This window comes from Eucyclogobius newberryi, unplaced genomic scaffold, assembly GCF_026437365.1.
Source record: "Eucyclogobius newberryi isolate DKJ021-1_F unplaced genomic scaffold, fEucNew1.0.hap1 SCAF_3, whole genome shotgun sequence".
NCBI classification, from domain to species: Eukaryota; Metazoa; Chordata; class Actinopteri; order Gobiiformes; family Gobiidae; genus Eucyclogobius; species Eucyclogobius newberryi.
Genome location: NW_027315945.1, coordinates 29460100 through 29477198, shown reverse-complemented (window position 1 = coordinate 29477198; position 17099 = coordinate 29460100). Strand labels below are relative to the sequence as shown.

At 44.2% G+C, this 17099-nt stretch overlaps 2 protein-coding genes across 3 annotated transcripts; both read right to left on the bottom strand.

Moving 5' to 3' along the window:
• Positions 1-1768: 1768 nt before the first annotated feature.
• On the bottom strand, positions 1769-7928 carry znf687a (zinc finger protein 687a). Of its 2 annotated transcripts, none has more exons than XM_072460454.1 (10): positions 7905-7928; positions 5487-7115; positions 4768-5271; positions 4503-4687; positions 4246-4422; positions 4012-4174; positions 3804-3935; positions 3621-3733; positions 3446-3548; positions 1769-2989 (listed from the first exon to the last, which is right to left on the bottom strand). In XM_072460454.1, the coding sequence occupies exons 2-10, from the start codon at positions 7092-7094 to the stop codon at positions 2393-2395; spliced, it is 3582 nt and encodes a 1193-aa protein (XP_072316555.1). In that variant the 5' UTR covers positions 7095-7115; positions 7905-7928; the 3' UTR covers positions 1769-2392. The 2 variants fall into 2 exon arrangements, with proteins under 2 accessions (XP_072316555.1, XP_072316556.1); XM_072460455.1 differs by lacking the exon at positions 7905-7928 and having other exon boundaries at positions 1771-2989; positions 4768-4931; positions 5016-5271; positions 5487-7137.
• Positions 7929-8125: 197 nt separating this feature from the next.
• LOC140374636 (26S proteasome non-ATPase regulatory subunit 4-like) lies at positions 8126-16140 on the bottom strand. The gene is made up of 10 exons (XM_072461569.1): positions 16047-16140; positions 11547-11687; positions 11360-11474; positions 11189-11275; positions 11043-11111; positions 10738-10953; positions 10551-10659; positions 9872-10006; positions 9640-9695; positions 8126-8474 (listed from the first exon to the last, which is right to left on the bottom strand). Exons 1-10 carry the CDS (start codon positions 16070-16072, stop codon positions 8307-8309), a joined length of 1122 nt encoding a protein of 373 aa, XP_072317670.1. The 5' UTR covers positions 16073-16140; the 3' UTR covers positions 8126-8306.
• Positions 16141-17099: the final 959 nt, after the last annotated feature.

Sequence of the window (17099 nt, the reverse complement as noted above, 5' to 3'; positions counted from 1 at the left end):
GCTTAAACCCAATACACAATAAGATGAAAGACATGTGCCTTTACTGTGAGCAGTCTCGCCTCTTCACAGAATTGACCTGTAACTTGACCTTGGGGGCGTCACCTGCTCGTCTCCAAGGATATTCATAAGTTTAATGCCATACTGTGGAACAATCCAACACAATGATACAGGGCCAAGCAAATTTGGCAAAACATCAAATTGCGATTTTTCTGTCTAATAGGGTGATGAAGCCCTGTTAAACAGCATTGTGAGAGTTATCACTCACATTCACGTGGATATTAAAGTTTCTAGCTATGACTACTTTATCCCAGACTAACACTAAGTTTGATATAAAGTCAGAAAACTCTGAATAGGGACCAGGAGGTCGGTTGATAACTATGAACAATAGTTCCAATTTGGACACGTGATTGATGGCATGAGGCATTCAAATGAGCGAAATGTATTGTTCATTTTAACATGGGTGGACTCATTTAGTCTGACATAATCATCTTGTTGAGGTTAGGTCTAGAGGTCTGCCATATTGGAGCCAATTCTGACTTCCGTGAGGCATCAAAGGGGTGATACTGACCATCTTGTTGATGCTAAGTTTCAGTTAGAGCGAGAGGTTCTATGTTATAATCACTAATTATTTCATTAACTAAAAGTGATTTGGAAGTTATTATAGTATCCTCAGGATACTATAAAGACAAAAACATCGCTTTTTGGCTGTGCCAAACACGATCCAATCGTTAGACAGGAGGAGCTAAGTGGAAGCGCAGACTGCAGACAGCATAACAGGAAAGGTGCTGCTGGACGCAGTGTCTTGTCTTGTAATAAACACACGTAAGACATCGTTTTAAAGGTCAGGAAACACTTTAACTTCTATTTCAGGCTTTATGTAGTTCTAAACTGTCAACTCATCCAAGCCCGTTCTTGTGCGTCCTGACCGTGGTGCTGAAAGTGAACTGCTCACGTCACTTTGAATCAGAACATTGACACCGGCCCCTAAACTACGACTTTATTCTCATAAATGTATTACTTTATTTTCTTTAAATTCTGACTTTATTATCATTAAATTATGAGATTATTCTCAGTACTTCATGACTTTTTCTGGCTTTGACTTTAATCTCATAATATTATGACTTTAATGTTGAAATTTAATGACTTTATTCTCGTAGTGCCCCGCTTTTAAAAAAAAACATTTGGCCCTTATACTCAGTCGTAATAAACTAAGTGACTTTAGCAAAATATTATATTTTCACGGAAAAAAATGTCACCTGCGGGACTCTGTAATAAGCAAATATAAGATTTGTTTTGCTTAAGATGTTGTATAATTGGACAAAAATGAAGAGTTATGTATATATAGTTGATGTTATTAAAGCTGCACTGCTCCACTTTTCTCTTTTTAAATGAGATGTTTTTTCTTCATAAAAAACAATACTTTGTGGCTAAATCAGACTGCTCCACATTTTATCAATCTCAACAAGTGGTGAAATAAATCAATAAAGACAAAATTGTGTTGTGTTTTTAATCGCATTTAATTATGAATTAACAGCCAGGTGAAAGAGCAGGTTATAAACGACGCGACTCATATTTATCGATTATTATATTAATATTTAGCATCACACACATGCACGCACTCACACAGATTAAAAAAGGATCCCAGGGTATCAAAACATGTTTTAACGACATAAAATAATATGTATTTACCTTAACTACAAAACATCAGTGAACCCACATCCAGGCTTATTAAACCAAATCATAAAAACACGATAGTATAAAAAGCAGTGTTAATCAACAAAATATAATCTTAATCCTGAGTATCACTAGATCTTAAAATTACACATTTTAGATTTTTTTTATAGATCAAATAGTTTCAGTATTTTTGGTGCGTTAAAGACAGTGCAAGTGCAGACTGTTTAAAGAAGACATAGTACGCTCTTCTCCGTCAGTGATAAACTACATTAGAAGCAGGTCCATAGGCTTCCAGTGGCTGGACAGTGTAATCTGCCTTTTCACTTCTACAGCTGCTGTTAAGTTTGCAAAATGAATGTTTTTATTATGAATAGAATAACAAAATGCATTGGAATTTCCTGTTCACTGTGGCCTTAATATCAGAGCCCAAACTATTTAGGAATAACTATTTTTTCCAGCTAAGCAGCAGCAGCAGCAGCAACACAAATGCAGTAGTCAGCAGGTATTTAAGTGTATAATGCAAATTTATGTAGTTATGATATATTGCCGCATCGATATTTTGAATCGTTTTGACGTAGCAGTTTTTATGCGAGATCCTAGCCATGTTCAGAGCTTTTGGTCAATTATCCACTGCCCAGAGCATCTTTAGTGGATGTCTTATAATATGTCTCCTTTAAACTAAGGCACTCCAAGTGATTGTTGCAGCTAAAATGTTAAATTAGGTAGATTTCCCAGTGTTTCTTGCGTTTATAAAGGCCATTCCATGAGTTCTGAAGTGCGTATTGAGATCTGTCGCCTTTTCGAATTGCTTGCCGCACACCCTACAAGCCAGACCACCCTCGCTGTCCTTCCCCTGAGATAAGGCGGCCGACTCAAGGGCAGAAAAAACACCTCTATCGTCCTGGTTTTCGTTGGGGGAGGGCGCAGGACACGAGTTGGCCGCTTCGTGACGATCCTGATTCCGTACTTTGTGCACAATGAAGCGATGGCGCGACAGGGAGTGGTTGGAGGTGAAGCAGACGCCGCACTGCAGACACTGCTGACAGCTGCCACCGGTTACTTTGCGGTGTTGGCCGATGTGGTCCAGGAACTCGGCCTGCTCGTCGCAAATGTAGCCGCAGGGGGCGCAGCGGAAGCCCGTCTCAGGCTGGGCGTCGGCGGCGAGGGCGGAGGACGAGCGCCACCTCTTGGCCGGACTGGCCTCGCCCGCAGACTCCTCGTCCTGCTCCTCGGACTTCATGGCCGCTCGCCGCCTGCGTCGGAACGCGGAGCCGCCGTCTTGTTCCGAGGAGCTGTCCGCCTCGTCGCCGCCTTCCTGCAGTCGCAATCAAATCAACAATCACGTTTCAACTCCGTGGCACTTTACAACATCACGAACATGGCCAAAGGGCTTCACGGACAGAACTATGGGAACAATAAAGCCCAACATCTACATAACTGAGCTAGAGAATAAAGTTTAAAATGTAAAAGTGATATACTTTTCTAATTAGGCAGCAAACATTAGAACCCAACAGTACTCCGAATGGTATTTCCTGTAATGTTCTAAATCATGGTCAAAGTCAGGAGGTACAACAAATTAAAATAAATGAAAACTGGATGGCGAGAATACTATTTGGCTATTAAAAGTGCACGGTGTAACTTTCCTGTTGGGGGAGGAGCAGGCAGAAAAGTTACATAGTGCAACATTTGAAAAGGACTGATAGTCACAACGGCAAAACGGAATGTTCAAACCCAATGATCACATTTAATATGACCTGAACGTGCAGCTCACCGTGAGGAAGTCCTGATCGCTCGCCTCGAGGCTGTGTCTGAGCTTAATGTGCTTCTCCAACATGGTTCTGCTGCTGAACGACTTCTTCACGTCCGTGCAGAATCTACACACAATATAAAGAATGTAGATGAGTAAGATATTACAAAGGCTCAAAGTGATGGACCTAAATACTCACTGGCAGCGGAAACCCCGAGCAGCAGGTTTGTGTTTGTCTCTGATGTGTCGTCTCAGGTTGGATGTTGTGGAAAAAGAGCCATCACATTTGTTACAAGGAAACGCCTTCCGTGTCTGTAAATAAAGGTATATTTAATAAAGTGAGCAATATATACTCATAACACATAATAATTATTTTCTGCACCTTTTTAGGAGTTTCTTCTTTGGCTGAGTTGCTCCATTCTTCCCCTTCAGAACTTTCCATCTTCACTGAGGGTTGTGAATGTGACAAGAAAAGAGGGAGAGGAGACTCCTGTTTGATTTTAGTTTGATGAGTCTATAAAATAAGATATCGTTAATAAAAATATTTTTTTTGTATTTCCTATTAAATATTTCATAATACTATATTATACCTTTAAATGGTCCATCAACGAAGTTCTGACAGAAAACTGTTTGGGACACTCGGGGCATTTGAACACATGCACCTTCTGATTGACTAAATGTGTGTCAAAGTGGATATGAAGCAGGTTCTTGTTGGTAAAAACAGTGTCACACATGACGCACTTAAAGATGGATCTGCAAACAGAGCTGTAGTTAACCATATGAACCGAACATGTGCGAAACAATCCTGGGTTCTACGGACTTACATGGCCTGGGCTTCTGTCAGGGTGGGATGCTGAGCAGTGATGTGGTTCTGGATGCTCGGCGCAGATTTAAAAGCCATTGGACAAATGGGACACTTTTGGAACATGTCACAGTGAGCCTGTTGAATGTGTGACTTCACTGAGTTTATGCCTCCAAACACCACCAGACAACTGGAGCATCTGCACAGACCAGGGAGAAGTGAGTGATGCAGAGCAATACACAAATGTGAGAATGGTATTATCATTAGCAGGAGATGGACCTGTATCCGATGCGTCGTGCAAAGTGAAAGCACGTTTCCTCCAAGTGAGTTTTGAACACAGAGGGTTTAGCGGAGCCTCCACAGTCCGGACACACGTGTGGAGCAGAGTTCAGGTGAATGCGCTGATGAGCTGCGGCACAGCAGCTGTTCGACAGCAGCATCGAAGGAGAACATTCTGAGCATATCTGACAAAGAAAAGGGAAATCAAACTGTGTTTACATGCAAATATTGAAACCCATGTATCATTTGTTTGGATTAAACTCACAGTTGTTTGTGATGATTTGAGTTCTTGAAAATGCTTAGCCACCTCCTCGGCACTGCTGAACTGTGTCTGACACTCAGGACATTTATGACTACCGTACTGAACTTCCTCTGTTTTTTTGAGAGCAGTGCTGTTTGACTTGACGTGGGATAAAACAGATGACATCGCTGTAAAAAAAAATAACAACAGTAAAAACATGATATACAAATAAGAAGAGAGGAAGAATGAGAACAAACTAAACAGAGACAGACCAGCTGCGGCTGGCTCCTGCAGCCCGATCATCTGCTCCATTGGAACAGGTTTCATCACTAAATGTGAGCACTGCATGATTAGGCCCTTCTCCTTGTGCTCGCGGGCGTGTAACAGCAGACTGCATTTGTTAAAGAAGGCCAGGCGTTTGGCGCAGTGGTTACAGGTCACCTCGATCCTCAGCGAGCGCCGGTCGTAATGCCGCGTTAAACTCTGCTCTAGAGCAAAGGAATCCCCACACTCCAGACATCTGTACCCCTAGAAAAATAAATCACAACAAACATACAAACCTATAGTGAAAAAATGTAAGCTTTTTTTAGTTTGGGAAAGATCTAAATTTAAATATCTACAGTAATATGCAATTAAAATATTTCACAAGGCTACAAAAAGAAGTTATAAAAAAGTAATCTTTCTCACAAGGCTGAGTCGCACACTGCTACTTACTAAATATATATATATACACCAAAGTTTACCTGAGCAGGCAATGACAGACCCCACTCCGCCTGACGGGACGAGGCCAGGTCCGGTTTGTAACTGGGCAGCAGATTTTTGTTATTTAAAATTCGATTAAAAGCCTCCACGAGGTTGGTCTGGCTCTTAGAGATGATGGCACCGGTGCTGTTGACGATAGACGCCGGTCTGCTGCTGCCGGTGAGAGGAGGCGGCGGCAGTGAAGGTAAATTCATACCTGCGGGAAGAGTTTTCTGTCCCAGGCTGCGCAGCATGATCCCTGCAGGAGGGACTTTTGCAGCAGCAGTTTTTGAGCTGATGTTGGGGGCGGACGACAACTTTGGCTTCGCAACTTTCCCCCTGGCTGCATCTTCTCCTGCCATGGACTGCTTTAATGTTTTTCTTCTGGGCCGCGTGTTACCTTCAGATAAAGACTTAGTTTTCGCAGCTTCAGTTTTGGCTCTTCCACCTTTTTTAGCAGCGACTCGAGTACCAACCGCTCTGGTAGACCTTTTCATTTTAACTTTGGCCGGACCCAAAGAGGGCGGGTCTGTAACTGAGCTCGTGAACATGTCCACAACTTCAGTCTTCTCTTCGTCTGTCGCTCCAGCGTTGTCCTCTTTGCCCGCTTCACTCTCCTTTGGCTGTTCTATGCAATTCGTTTTTTGGTCATGGCTTTTCTTGGGCACTAACATCCCCGTCTCACTGGGCGGCGGACTTTCAGGTGAATCACGCTCATCGATCACATGTTCCGGATATTTCTCATCTTTGACTAGCGGAGGCGGGCTCGGGAGCGGGGCAGCGAGGGAACTCGGAGTAACGGTTTCATTCTTAAGCTGTGGCTCTGAATTGTGAACGTGAGAGGCGGATGTGTGAAGAGAATTTAATACTTTTTCAGGAGGATCACTTAAATCAAAATCTGTCTTACGTTTTAGTTTGGGTCTTCTTGAAGGCACGGGCGGTTCTGGAGACTGAGGACTCTCTTGGATCACTAAAGCTCCTTCGAAATCTTCCTCAGAGTCTTCTTCATCCGACTGGTTGAAATTGTTTGGACAAGTTTTAACGTTGTAGGTTAATGGGTTCCGAGTACTTTGGGTTTTGACCTGAGAAGACTGAGGCGATAAAGCAGGACTGATGCTTTCAAAAGTTGTTAACTTGGGCTTAAGAAGAGGTTTTATATCATCCTTAGCGTCTTGTGAAGGTTGTAGTGGCACAGCATCATTGATTTTGCCTTCATATTCTGATAACTGTTGGGGCACTGGTTCTACAATGGACAATTTGTTCATGTCAGTACCTTTCAGGCCATTGGAAACCTTTGATAAATCTTCAGTATTGCATAGTTCTGCGTCTACACTCCGACAGTCACCCTCTGCCGAGTCATTTTGTGCTTTGATATCACCGTGAGGTTGTTTTTCTTTCTCAATTCCCGGCGCATCTGTCCGCACAGTGTTCTTCACAATGACACTGACAGCAGGAACATCGCTCTGGTCAGTGTCTTTCGACCCTGGAGCGCCTTCTTCTGTCTCGCTGCTGTTGTTCTCCTCCTCTGGACTCGACTCAATGGCCTCGATGTCGGGGATGTCAAACGCTGCCAGTAAGTCGTCAAAGTCTGGAGTTTTCATGTCTCCCATTTCAGCGCCAATCAAAACCTACTAAAAACAAATAGTTTAGTTTAGGCCTTGTTTAATGTTTATTGTTGCAGGACACATTATGATGTCTAAATAATTGCACAAAACTAATCTAAAAGGCAAGGTTCATGGTATAAACTAGAGCTGCACAATATTCAAATTGAATTAGTTTTAGGGGGCTCTCGTACTAGTTTATTAGTTCATATTTCAGTCTTCTCTCAAATGTTAATCCTGAAGCTCATCGAGTTGCTCACATAGTGCACTTTGAGCATAATTCCACTTTAAAACATAATGGAAATCAAACCATGATCGAAAACTGATTTATTCCAAAAAACAGTGCAGCCTTACGATAAGGCATCTTAAATGAACATGCCTCCCTTCCGAATAATACATTAATGAGTTTCATATATGATGTGGTGCCATCTGTAATCCAGCATTTTAGTTTTAACTCAGAATATTATGCACGTCATTATTTGGCCCAAAAATGCCGGCAGTTCGATTGCAGATGTATTAATTGAGATTTAATTGCACATTATAACGATCAACAGTAAACCCTTTGTTCCACACAGCATAATTTTGCAAGTTTGTGGAGTTCTTCCATGTTTTCAACAAGTGTTTGCTCCCGTGATGCTAGGCTAGCTGTGTTAGCATTAAATAAACACTGCGGGAACACGGTCCAACAGCTTTGACAGGATTCGACAGGATTCAACTGGCATTTAAAAAAAGACCAACATTAATTTTGCACTGCACGCTGACGTGACAAAGTGGGTGACGTCGCTGTAAATGAAAGTTCCGTGGAGTGCAATGAAATACCTGTAACTTCGATGGAGATTTTCGACACTGGCGCGCAGATACTTCGTCATCATTATTCGACACTTCGGTCTCTGACGTCGTAGACTGTTTAACTATAACGGCTCAGTCAAACACTTTCTAAAAAACTTCAATATGCAGCTTGATATTATTTTAACACTCAGAATTGAACGTTTAATACCCCAAATAATTACATTAAACTGTAAGAAATATCGCAAAACTGGTTGCAATTGTGGGTTTAAGAATAGTAAAACCACATTTATTACAGCGTTTGTATTTCTAGTTGGTACAAAATGCAATTCTGCAAACAGAGTGAGTATGGAAAGGATGAACAGACAATTGCCACAAACACTGGTACTTTACAAGCATGTTAGCCGCATTAATAACAGTCCTTTCGGTGTATGTTTATTTCTTTTTCTCTTCATCCTTTTTGGGGTCAGGTTTGGGTGTCTGCGAAGCCAAAGATCCCATGGCGTTTCTGATGGCCTCGTTACTCGGGTCGACACCAGGGAGGCTTTCCAGCACACTCTGCAGGAACTCTGGGTCTTGCATGACATCATAGTCTTCTTCTTCCTGAATGAAAAGGAATGACGTTTTAGTAGTTAACAAATTAATCGAATCAACTTATTGTGTGGTGACAAGTTTACTTAAAAACTAAACTACGAAAGGAAGAAGTGAAGCTGGGGTGGACTAAAGCTCACTCACTACTAACGGCACTTACTTCCAGATTGGCAAAAATACAAAACACTGTGGCTTTTACACAATACTTTACTATATGGGGGAGGTGAATTTTACAAGAAAAAAAGTTTGGTACCCCAGATTTAAGTTTAAATATTTGTCAACAAGGAGATGGTGGTGGACTTCTGCAGAGGCCACTCTGCTGCCCCCTCACCAGTGAACATCCAGGGAAGGGACATTGAGAGAGTGGATTCATACAAGTACCTGGGTGTTCATCTGAACCACAATCTGTACTGGACTCATAACACAGACGCACTGTACAGGAAGAGCCAGAGTCGGCTCTACCTCCTGAGGAGACTCAGGTCTTTTCGAGTGACAGGGCCACTCCTGAAGACCTTCTATGACTCTGTGGTGGCATCAGCCCTCCTGTACGGTGTGGTCTGCTGGAGCAGCAGCATCACAGAGAGGGATTAAGTCATTAAGAAGTCCAGCTCCGTCCTGGGCTGTGCTCTGGACTCGGTGAAGGAGGTGGGGGACAGAAGGGTCCTGGCTAAACACACATCTATGCTGGACCATGAGTGTCGCTCCCTGCAGGACACTCTGTCCACTCTGGAGAGCAGCTTCAGTGACAGACTAATCCACCCTCGCTGTGTGAAGGAGACGTTTCACAGGTCTTTCCTTCCTGCTGCTGTCAGACTTTATAACAGGAAAGCCCTGTATTGCACATGCCATACCCATGTGCAATACTGTCCTATTTATATGTAATACTGTCAGTCATGTGCAATACTCTGACATAATGTCAATCATATTGGTGCAATATTCTCCGTCCATATATTGCTGTAAGTAAGAGTGTTACTTTTGTTACTATTATTTTTCTTACTTTGTATTAAGAATATAAGAGTTTTTTATAAGAGCTTTTCTATTAAGAGTGTTTTTTTAAGTTAAAAGTTATCTGTTCTTTTACTTCTGTACCCACTTTGTGTTACAACACTGGAATCTCCCCATTGTGTGGACAAATAAAGGCTTATCTTATCTCAACTCCTGGTAGGTGTGAGTGTACCTTCACTTCAGTTGAATCTAAGGGATCCCCTGTGTCCATTCCTTCTGCACCAAACTCTACAAGAGAAAAACAATAACATCAAGTGTTGTTGTTAACAAGTGTTCATGGAGAATACATAAAAGAGATTCAAGCACATATATACATTTCTGATAGTACTACAGTTGTGAGCATTTCCAGTGTAAACTTAACATGCATTTAATTCCAGTGTGTAGTGTTTCATAAAGGTACAAACCATCTGCTCCTTGCATGGACATTTGCAAAGCGTAGGCAATCTGCTCATCCTCCGTCATACGGCTGAAGTCTGGCAGAGCAGGTTTTCCACTGTCCGACTGAGGCACAGACATCTTCAAAAGAGTTGCCTCAGATTCTGACAAACAAAATAAGCAAGCATAAAGCAAATACAGACTCAATTATTTTACTATTATTAATTTTGACCAGCGTTTCTCAACCAGGTGTACAGGGACCAGGGGGTACCAAAGTGATTTCAGTTTTAAAAGAAGGTGAAATTGCATAATAGTTAAAATTATCAAATATATAATTACTAAACACACACCAGTACATGGAGATAAGTACAATAATCGGTATTCTCAGGATAATTACAACATCGACCTATTGTTTAATAAATGAGATAAACAATGTTTTTGGGGACTCAATATTTGTAGTGAGAAAAAAAAAATTTGCATTGTGAAGAAATTTATATTTTTGAGCTGTAGGTTGAATAAGAAACATGAGACTCAGATAAAGAGACTACTGGACGGCCTTATCCTGCTTTAAAGTTAATGTTTCAGTAGCATAAACTAGTTTCAATATTATCTGTAGTAAAATATCGTACTTCAGATGTTATTATTGTGACAGGCCTGGTGTGAGACGGTAGACAAAACCGTTTGGGAACCACTGATTTAGACCCTCACCATCGGCCTCAGGGGCAGAAATGCCTGCTTCAGCGGCTGAAGTCACAGCTGCCCTGCGAGCTTCATCTTCTTGGCGTTGTCTCTGCTCTTCCATTGACACTCTCAAAGCCTTGAAAACAAATACATTCCATCAAACGCATACTCAAGTTGAATAACAACGTCAGAACATAGTCGTTATGGATCTTACCAGGGCCAGTTCTGGGTCTGCGCTAGGATCAACTCCGAATTCAAAGTCACTGGCACCCAAACCTAAAACAGCACCTCCCTCACCAGCCAGGATCGGAGAGGAAAGAAGAGCGTCAGCCAGACTCGGGCCTGGAGGCACTGTGACCAAGTGGGAGCCCACACCTTCTTTGCCGTTCAACGTATTAATGAAGGCTGTCAGCTTCTCTGTGTTTAGCTCCTACACAGACATGAGGAATAAAGAACATTTAAAACCATTTCATTTGAACTATTACATCAATAAAGGAAATCATGCATGCTTTAAACTACCTCTTCTCCAAAGTTAATAATATCAACATTGACTTTCTCTTTCTTCAAACGCTTGGCCATTTTCACAAGCTGCAAAAGCATTCAAAAAATATTAAGAATGATAAATACAAATATATACCAAACATAGGGATGTAAATAGTACTTACGTCTTTTTCGTTGTCCTCCACCGGGCTGCCAACAAAAGCAATAATGCGCATTTTGTGGTTTTTACCCTGCCTGTGCTTCAGTGCCAGCTACAAATGTGGACAACAAAGGCAACAAGATTAAGACAATCATATCCAAAAGAAAGGAAGAGCAAAAACATCTCCTGAACTCACATGTGCCACCCTGATGCCTGTGCAGAAGCTGATGTTTCCTCTGGGCTGGACCGCGTGTAGCTTGGACAGAATCCTGCCCGTGTCCGGAGTTAGCGTGGTCAACACCTCACAGTTACTGCAATAGAAACAAAATTATAATCCAGTTAAAAATGTGCAATGACGAGCTACAGTATTTGTCCCGTCTTACTTCGCCATGGTGATGAGTCCCACATTGTTTTCCGGGTTGCTGCGGGTCTTGGAGTGGCAGACAATATTCACTGCGTCCTGCTGTGCTTGGAGTCTCGTGGGCAGAAAGTCTCCATTGCGCATGTATTCACTGTTGTCCACACTTTAAAAAACAGAACAAACCATTGATAATAACAATTTTGTTTTATCTTCTTGATGAGCACAGCTGGCAAAAAATTTAAAGAATTTATTTTTCCCACAGATTTCTGCCTGGCAATGGAAATATAGTTCAATCATTTCTTTTTCACATGTAAATTTACATTGATTGAAAAAGTATATTACTTTACTTAGTTCGTTTGTTGACTTCTTGTCTTTATTTGAAGGAACACCATCATAAAAACGATTTCATATAAGAAGCCTCTTATGATGACGACAAAAGCAAGGCAGTTTACGTCGCCCAGATCGGCGTCACCGGGGCCCCATCCTAGAGCCAGGCCTGGGATGGGTGCTCCATGGCGAGAGCCTGGTGGCCGGGTCTTGCCCCATGGGGCCCGGCCGGGCACAGCCCGAAAGAGCGACGTGGGGCCTCCCTCCCGTGGGCCCACCACCCGCAGGAGGATCCATAAGGGGCCGGTGCAGAGAGATCTGGGCGGCAGTCGACGGCAGGGGCCTCGGCGACCAGATCTCCAGACACAGAGACTAACTCTGGGGACATGGAATGTCACCTCGCTGGGGGGGAAAGAGCCTGCGCTTGTGCGGGAGGTTGAGCGATACCGACTAGATATAGTCGGCCTCACCTCCACGCACAGTTTGGGCTCTGGAACCCATCTCCTCGAGAGGGGCTGGACGCTCCACTTCTCTGGTGTTGCCCGCGGGGAGAGGCGGCGGGCTGGTGTGGGCTTGCTTATAGCCCCTCTGCTCAGCCGCCACGTGTTGGAGTTCACCTCGGTGAACGAGAGGGTCGCGTCCCTTTGCCTTCGGGTGGGGAACAGGTCTCTCACTGTTGTGGCAGCCTACGGGCCGACCAGCAGTGCAGAGTACCCGGCCTTCTTGGAGTCCTTGGGAGGGGTACTGGACAGTGCACCGACCGGGGACTCCGTTGTTCTACTGGGGGACTTCAACGCCCACGTGGGCAATGACAGTGACACCTGGAGAGGGGTGATCGGGAAGAATGGCTCTCCTCGATCTGAACCCGAGCGGTGTTCAGTTATTGGACTTCCGTGCTAGCCACGGATTGTCCATAACGAACACCATGTTCAAGCACAAGGGTGTCCATCAGTGCACATGGCACCAGGACACCCTAGGCCGGAGGTCAATGATCGACTTTGTTGTCGTGTCATCTGACCTCCGGCCGCGTGTCTTGGACACTCAGGTGAAGAGAGGGGCAGAGTTGTCAACCGATCACCACCTGGTGGTGAGTTGGATCCGCTGGCGGAGGAGGAAGCCGGACAGACTTGGCAGACCAAAGTGCATTGTGAGGGTCTGTTGGGAACGTCTAGTGGAGCCCTCTGTCAGTAGGGTTGAACTCGCACCTCCGGGAGAGCTTATCCTTCTCCCATGTCCCGGGGGAGGTTGGGGACATTGAATCCGAGTGGACCATGTTCTCCGCCTCCATTGTTGATGCGGCTGCTCGGAGCTGTGGTCGCAAGGTCTCCGGTGCCTGTCGTGGCGGCAACCCCCGAACCCGGTGGTGGACACCTGAAGTAAGGGATGCCATCAGACTGAAGAAGGAGGCCTATCAGGCCACTCTGGCTTGTGGGTCTCCGGAGGTCATCGACAGGTATCGGCAGGCCAAGCGAGCCGCGGCTCGTGCTGTCGCAGAGGCAAAAACCCGGGCCTGGGAGGAGTTCGGGGAGGCCATGGAGGAGGACTATCAGTTGGCACCAAAGAAATTCTGGCAAACCGTCCGGCGCCTCAGGAGGGGGAAGCAGTGTCTCACCAACACCGTTTACGGTGCGGGTGGAGGCCTGCTGACCTGGACTGGGGATGTCGTCGGACGGTGGAAGAAATACTTTGAGGATCTCCTTAATCCCTCAGTCACGTCTTCCGAAGAGGAAGTAGAGACCGGGGACTCGGAGGCTGGCTCATCCATCACCCAAGCTGAAGTCACTGAGGTTGTTCGCAAACTCCTCGGTGACAGGGCTCCGGGGGTGGATGAGATCCGCCCTGAGTACCTAAAGTATCTGGATGTTGTAGGACTGTCTTGGTTGACACGTCTCTGCGTGGCGGTTGACACGTCTCTGCGTGGCGGTCTGGACTGGCAGACCGGGGTGGTGGTCCCTCTGTTCAAGAAGGGGGACCAGAGGGTGTGTTCCAACTACAGAGGGAATCACACTCCTCAGCCTTCCGGGTAAGGTCCATTCCAAGGTACTGGAGAGGAGAATCCGACCGATAGTCGAACCTTGGATTCAGGAGAAGCAGAGTGGTTTTCGTCCCAGTCGTGGAACACTGGACCAGCTCTATACCCTCCATCGGGTGCTCGAGGGTTCATGGGAGTTTGCCCAACCAGTCCACATGTGCTTTGTGGATCTGGAAAAGGCTTTTGACCGTGTCCCTCGGGGTGTCCTTTGGGGGGTGCTTCGGGAGTACGGGGTCCGGGGCCCTTTGCTCAGGGCTGTCCGGTCCCTGTATGACCGGAGCAGGAGCTGTGTTCGCATTGCCGGCAGTAAGTCAGACCTGTTCCCAGTGCATGTTGGACTCCGCCAGGGCTGCCCTTTGTCACCGGTTCTGTTCATAATTTTTATGGACAGAATTTCTAGGCGCAGTCAGGGGTCAGAGGGTGTCCGGTTTGGGGACCACAGGATCTCATCTCTGCTGTTTGCAGACGATGTTGTCCTGATGGCTCCATCAAACCCGGACCTGCAACATGCACTGGGACGGTTTGCAGCCGAGTGTGAAGCGGCTGGGATGAGAATCAGCACCTCCAAGTCCGAGGCCATGGTTCTCGACCGGAAAAAGGTGGCTTGACCTCTCCAGGTGGGTGGGGAGTCCTTGCCCCAAGTGGAGGAGTTCAAGTATCTCGGGGTCTTGTTCACGAGTGAGGGAAGGATGGAGCGTGAGATCGACAGGCGGATCGGTGCAGCGGCTGCAGTGATGCAGTCGCTGCATCGGACCGTTGTGGTGAAGAGGGAGCTGAGCCGAAAGGCAAAGCTCTCTATTTACCGGTCGGTCTACGTTCCTGCCCTCACCTATGGTCATGAGCTTTGGGTAGTGACCGAAAGAACAAGATCGCGAATACAAGCGGTCAAAATGAGTTTCCTCCGCCGTGTGGCTGGGCGCTCCCTTAGAGATAAGGTGAGGAGCTCGGTCACAAGGGGGGAGCTCGGAGTAGAGCCGCTGCTCCTCCACGTCGAGAGGAGCCAGCTGAGGTGGCTCGGGCATCTGTTCCGGATGCCTCCTGGGCGCCTCCCTCGGGAGGTGTTTCAGGCATGTCCCACCGGGAAGAGGCCCCGGGGAAGACCCAGGACACGCTAGAGAGACTATGTCTCTCGGCTGGCCAGGGAACGCCTCTGGATCCCCCCGGAGGAGTTAGAGGAAGTGTCTGGGGAGAGGGAGGTATGGGAGTCCTTGCTCAGACTGCTGCCCCCGCGACCCGGCCCCGGATAAAGCGGCAGAAGATGGATGGATGGATAAGTGTGTTATTTTTCTTTGCACTAGTAATAGGCTTTTTGTTAATTTTTTGTACTCTAATAACAAAAATAGCAATGTAGACTTTCGAATAAGTTACTGACATTACTTATTATAGATACAACTAAACTAAACAACTAAAGGGTCTCATTTTGCTCTCTTTATTCTATTCCTTGCATGTTTGAACTATTATTGTACAGTAAGAATAGTGTTTTGGGGGATAATCCAGCTTTGGGGTAATTGTGTCAGTGGAATTTATTAGTTTATACATCATTTATAGTCTGTAATATATTTTCAATTGGCAGAACATCACACTTCACATGTTATCGTGAGAGACCCATTTACAGTCAATTATAATCATTAGACAATGCAATTATATCCAGTAAAAAAACATTAACAAACAGCAACTAATTGTTCTAAATAGCCGTTTTCAGCTTGAACTAATAATGTGTAACTGCATGAATGAAGGGTCACTCTATTTATAACTATTAATTCAGTGAAGTATAAACTCAAAGCGTCAACATGAGAGCGCTTGTTAGCTTGACAGCTAACAAAACAAAACTCTCTCCTCCTGTCAAAGCAACACTGATATGATAACCAAACAAACATTGAAATATTTTAACACAAAGTTCGATATGTGTCTGTCTGTTTCACAAGTGTGGCAATATTATGGTTTAAATTCCTACACAATTACACTTTATGCTTTTTGTTTGTCCGTCAAGTGACAAATGCTAACCGTGACTCAGGAAATGAACCGCAGCAAAAGATCCTCCTTTCACAAAATAACTCACCAAACCACATCCATACCTAAACACAACAATAAACTATAAGAAGTTCATACATACAAAACTATCCTAACAACAATAATAAAGATATTTTTAAAAACATTTCTTACCAAACCATAGTGCTTTCGAGCACCATCTTGGCGATTTAACCTTTCAACTTCTGCGTCGCTGTAACGTGGGATTATGGGTAATGTAGTTTCAACTGCCTGCATTGACAGTGGGCACATTTTACCAACAAAAATAATTAAATAACCCGATAATTAGATCGGATTTTGGGGGTTTCTTTAAGGGCACAGTTTTTAGGATTTCAGGATTTTTAGAGTAACTGCTGTATTTGTAAGACAAAGAACTATTCATTTTAAAATAAGTTATTTTCTACATTGTTTGGACTCTTTTTTTGTTGTTGCATAATTTAGTTGCAAATGCGTGAAAAATTGGAAATAAATCTGATTATTCACATCAGATGTACAGTTATGCAAGGCAATAACTTTTCTAATGGTAAAAAAACCAAACTATTAAAACAATGTGTTTAGTGTAATCTGAGCAAAGCAAACTTGTATTTCATCAATATATGTATGATTTTCTTGATTTTGATTTTACAGATTTGACAACAGAAGGAGCCATGCCAGTTTAGGAGAGGATAAATCTGCTTGTGTCAGTGGTGCCAGGTGAGGACTCAGGTCCACACAACCCAATCTCATACATTTGATTACCTCCATTACCACATGAAAAACTATTATGGAAAAACAGAACCTCTTCCTGGGGCAACTGCAAATGAACTGAGCTGAACCTGCAGTGATCAATAACTGGGGCAGAGAGAAGAGTTATGTGATCAGAACTGGGCAGTACTGTACTTTTATCTATTCATACAACATAATCTTGTACTGGTGTAATATTGACTCTGAAATAATGCTTGCTGATTTGACGATCGTAATAGTGATTTTTACCAATCGTTGAATTAAAAACGTAAAAGGCCAGTGAAATTTGGTCAAACAATATTGAACATGACTTTCACAGGCGTCAATGTAAATTTGGAGCAAAAATTTCGAGTGAGTTTCAAACAAACACTTGCTTTTTTCTATTCATGGGTTAGAGAGTGATGACAAATTGGGATTGTTGCCATAGCGATTACCATTTACAAATGATTTTTAATTGGGAGAAGT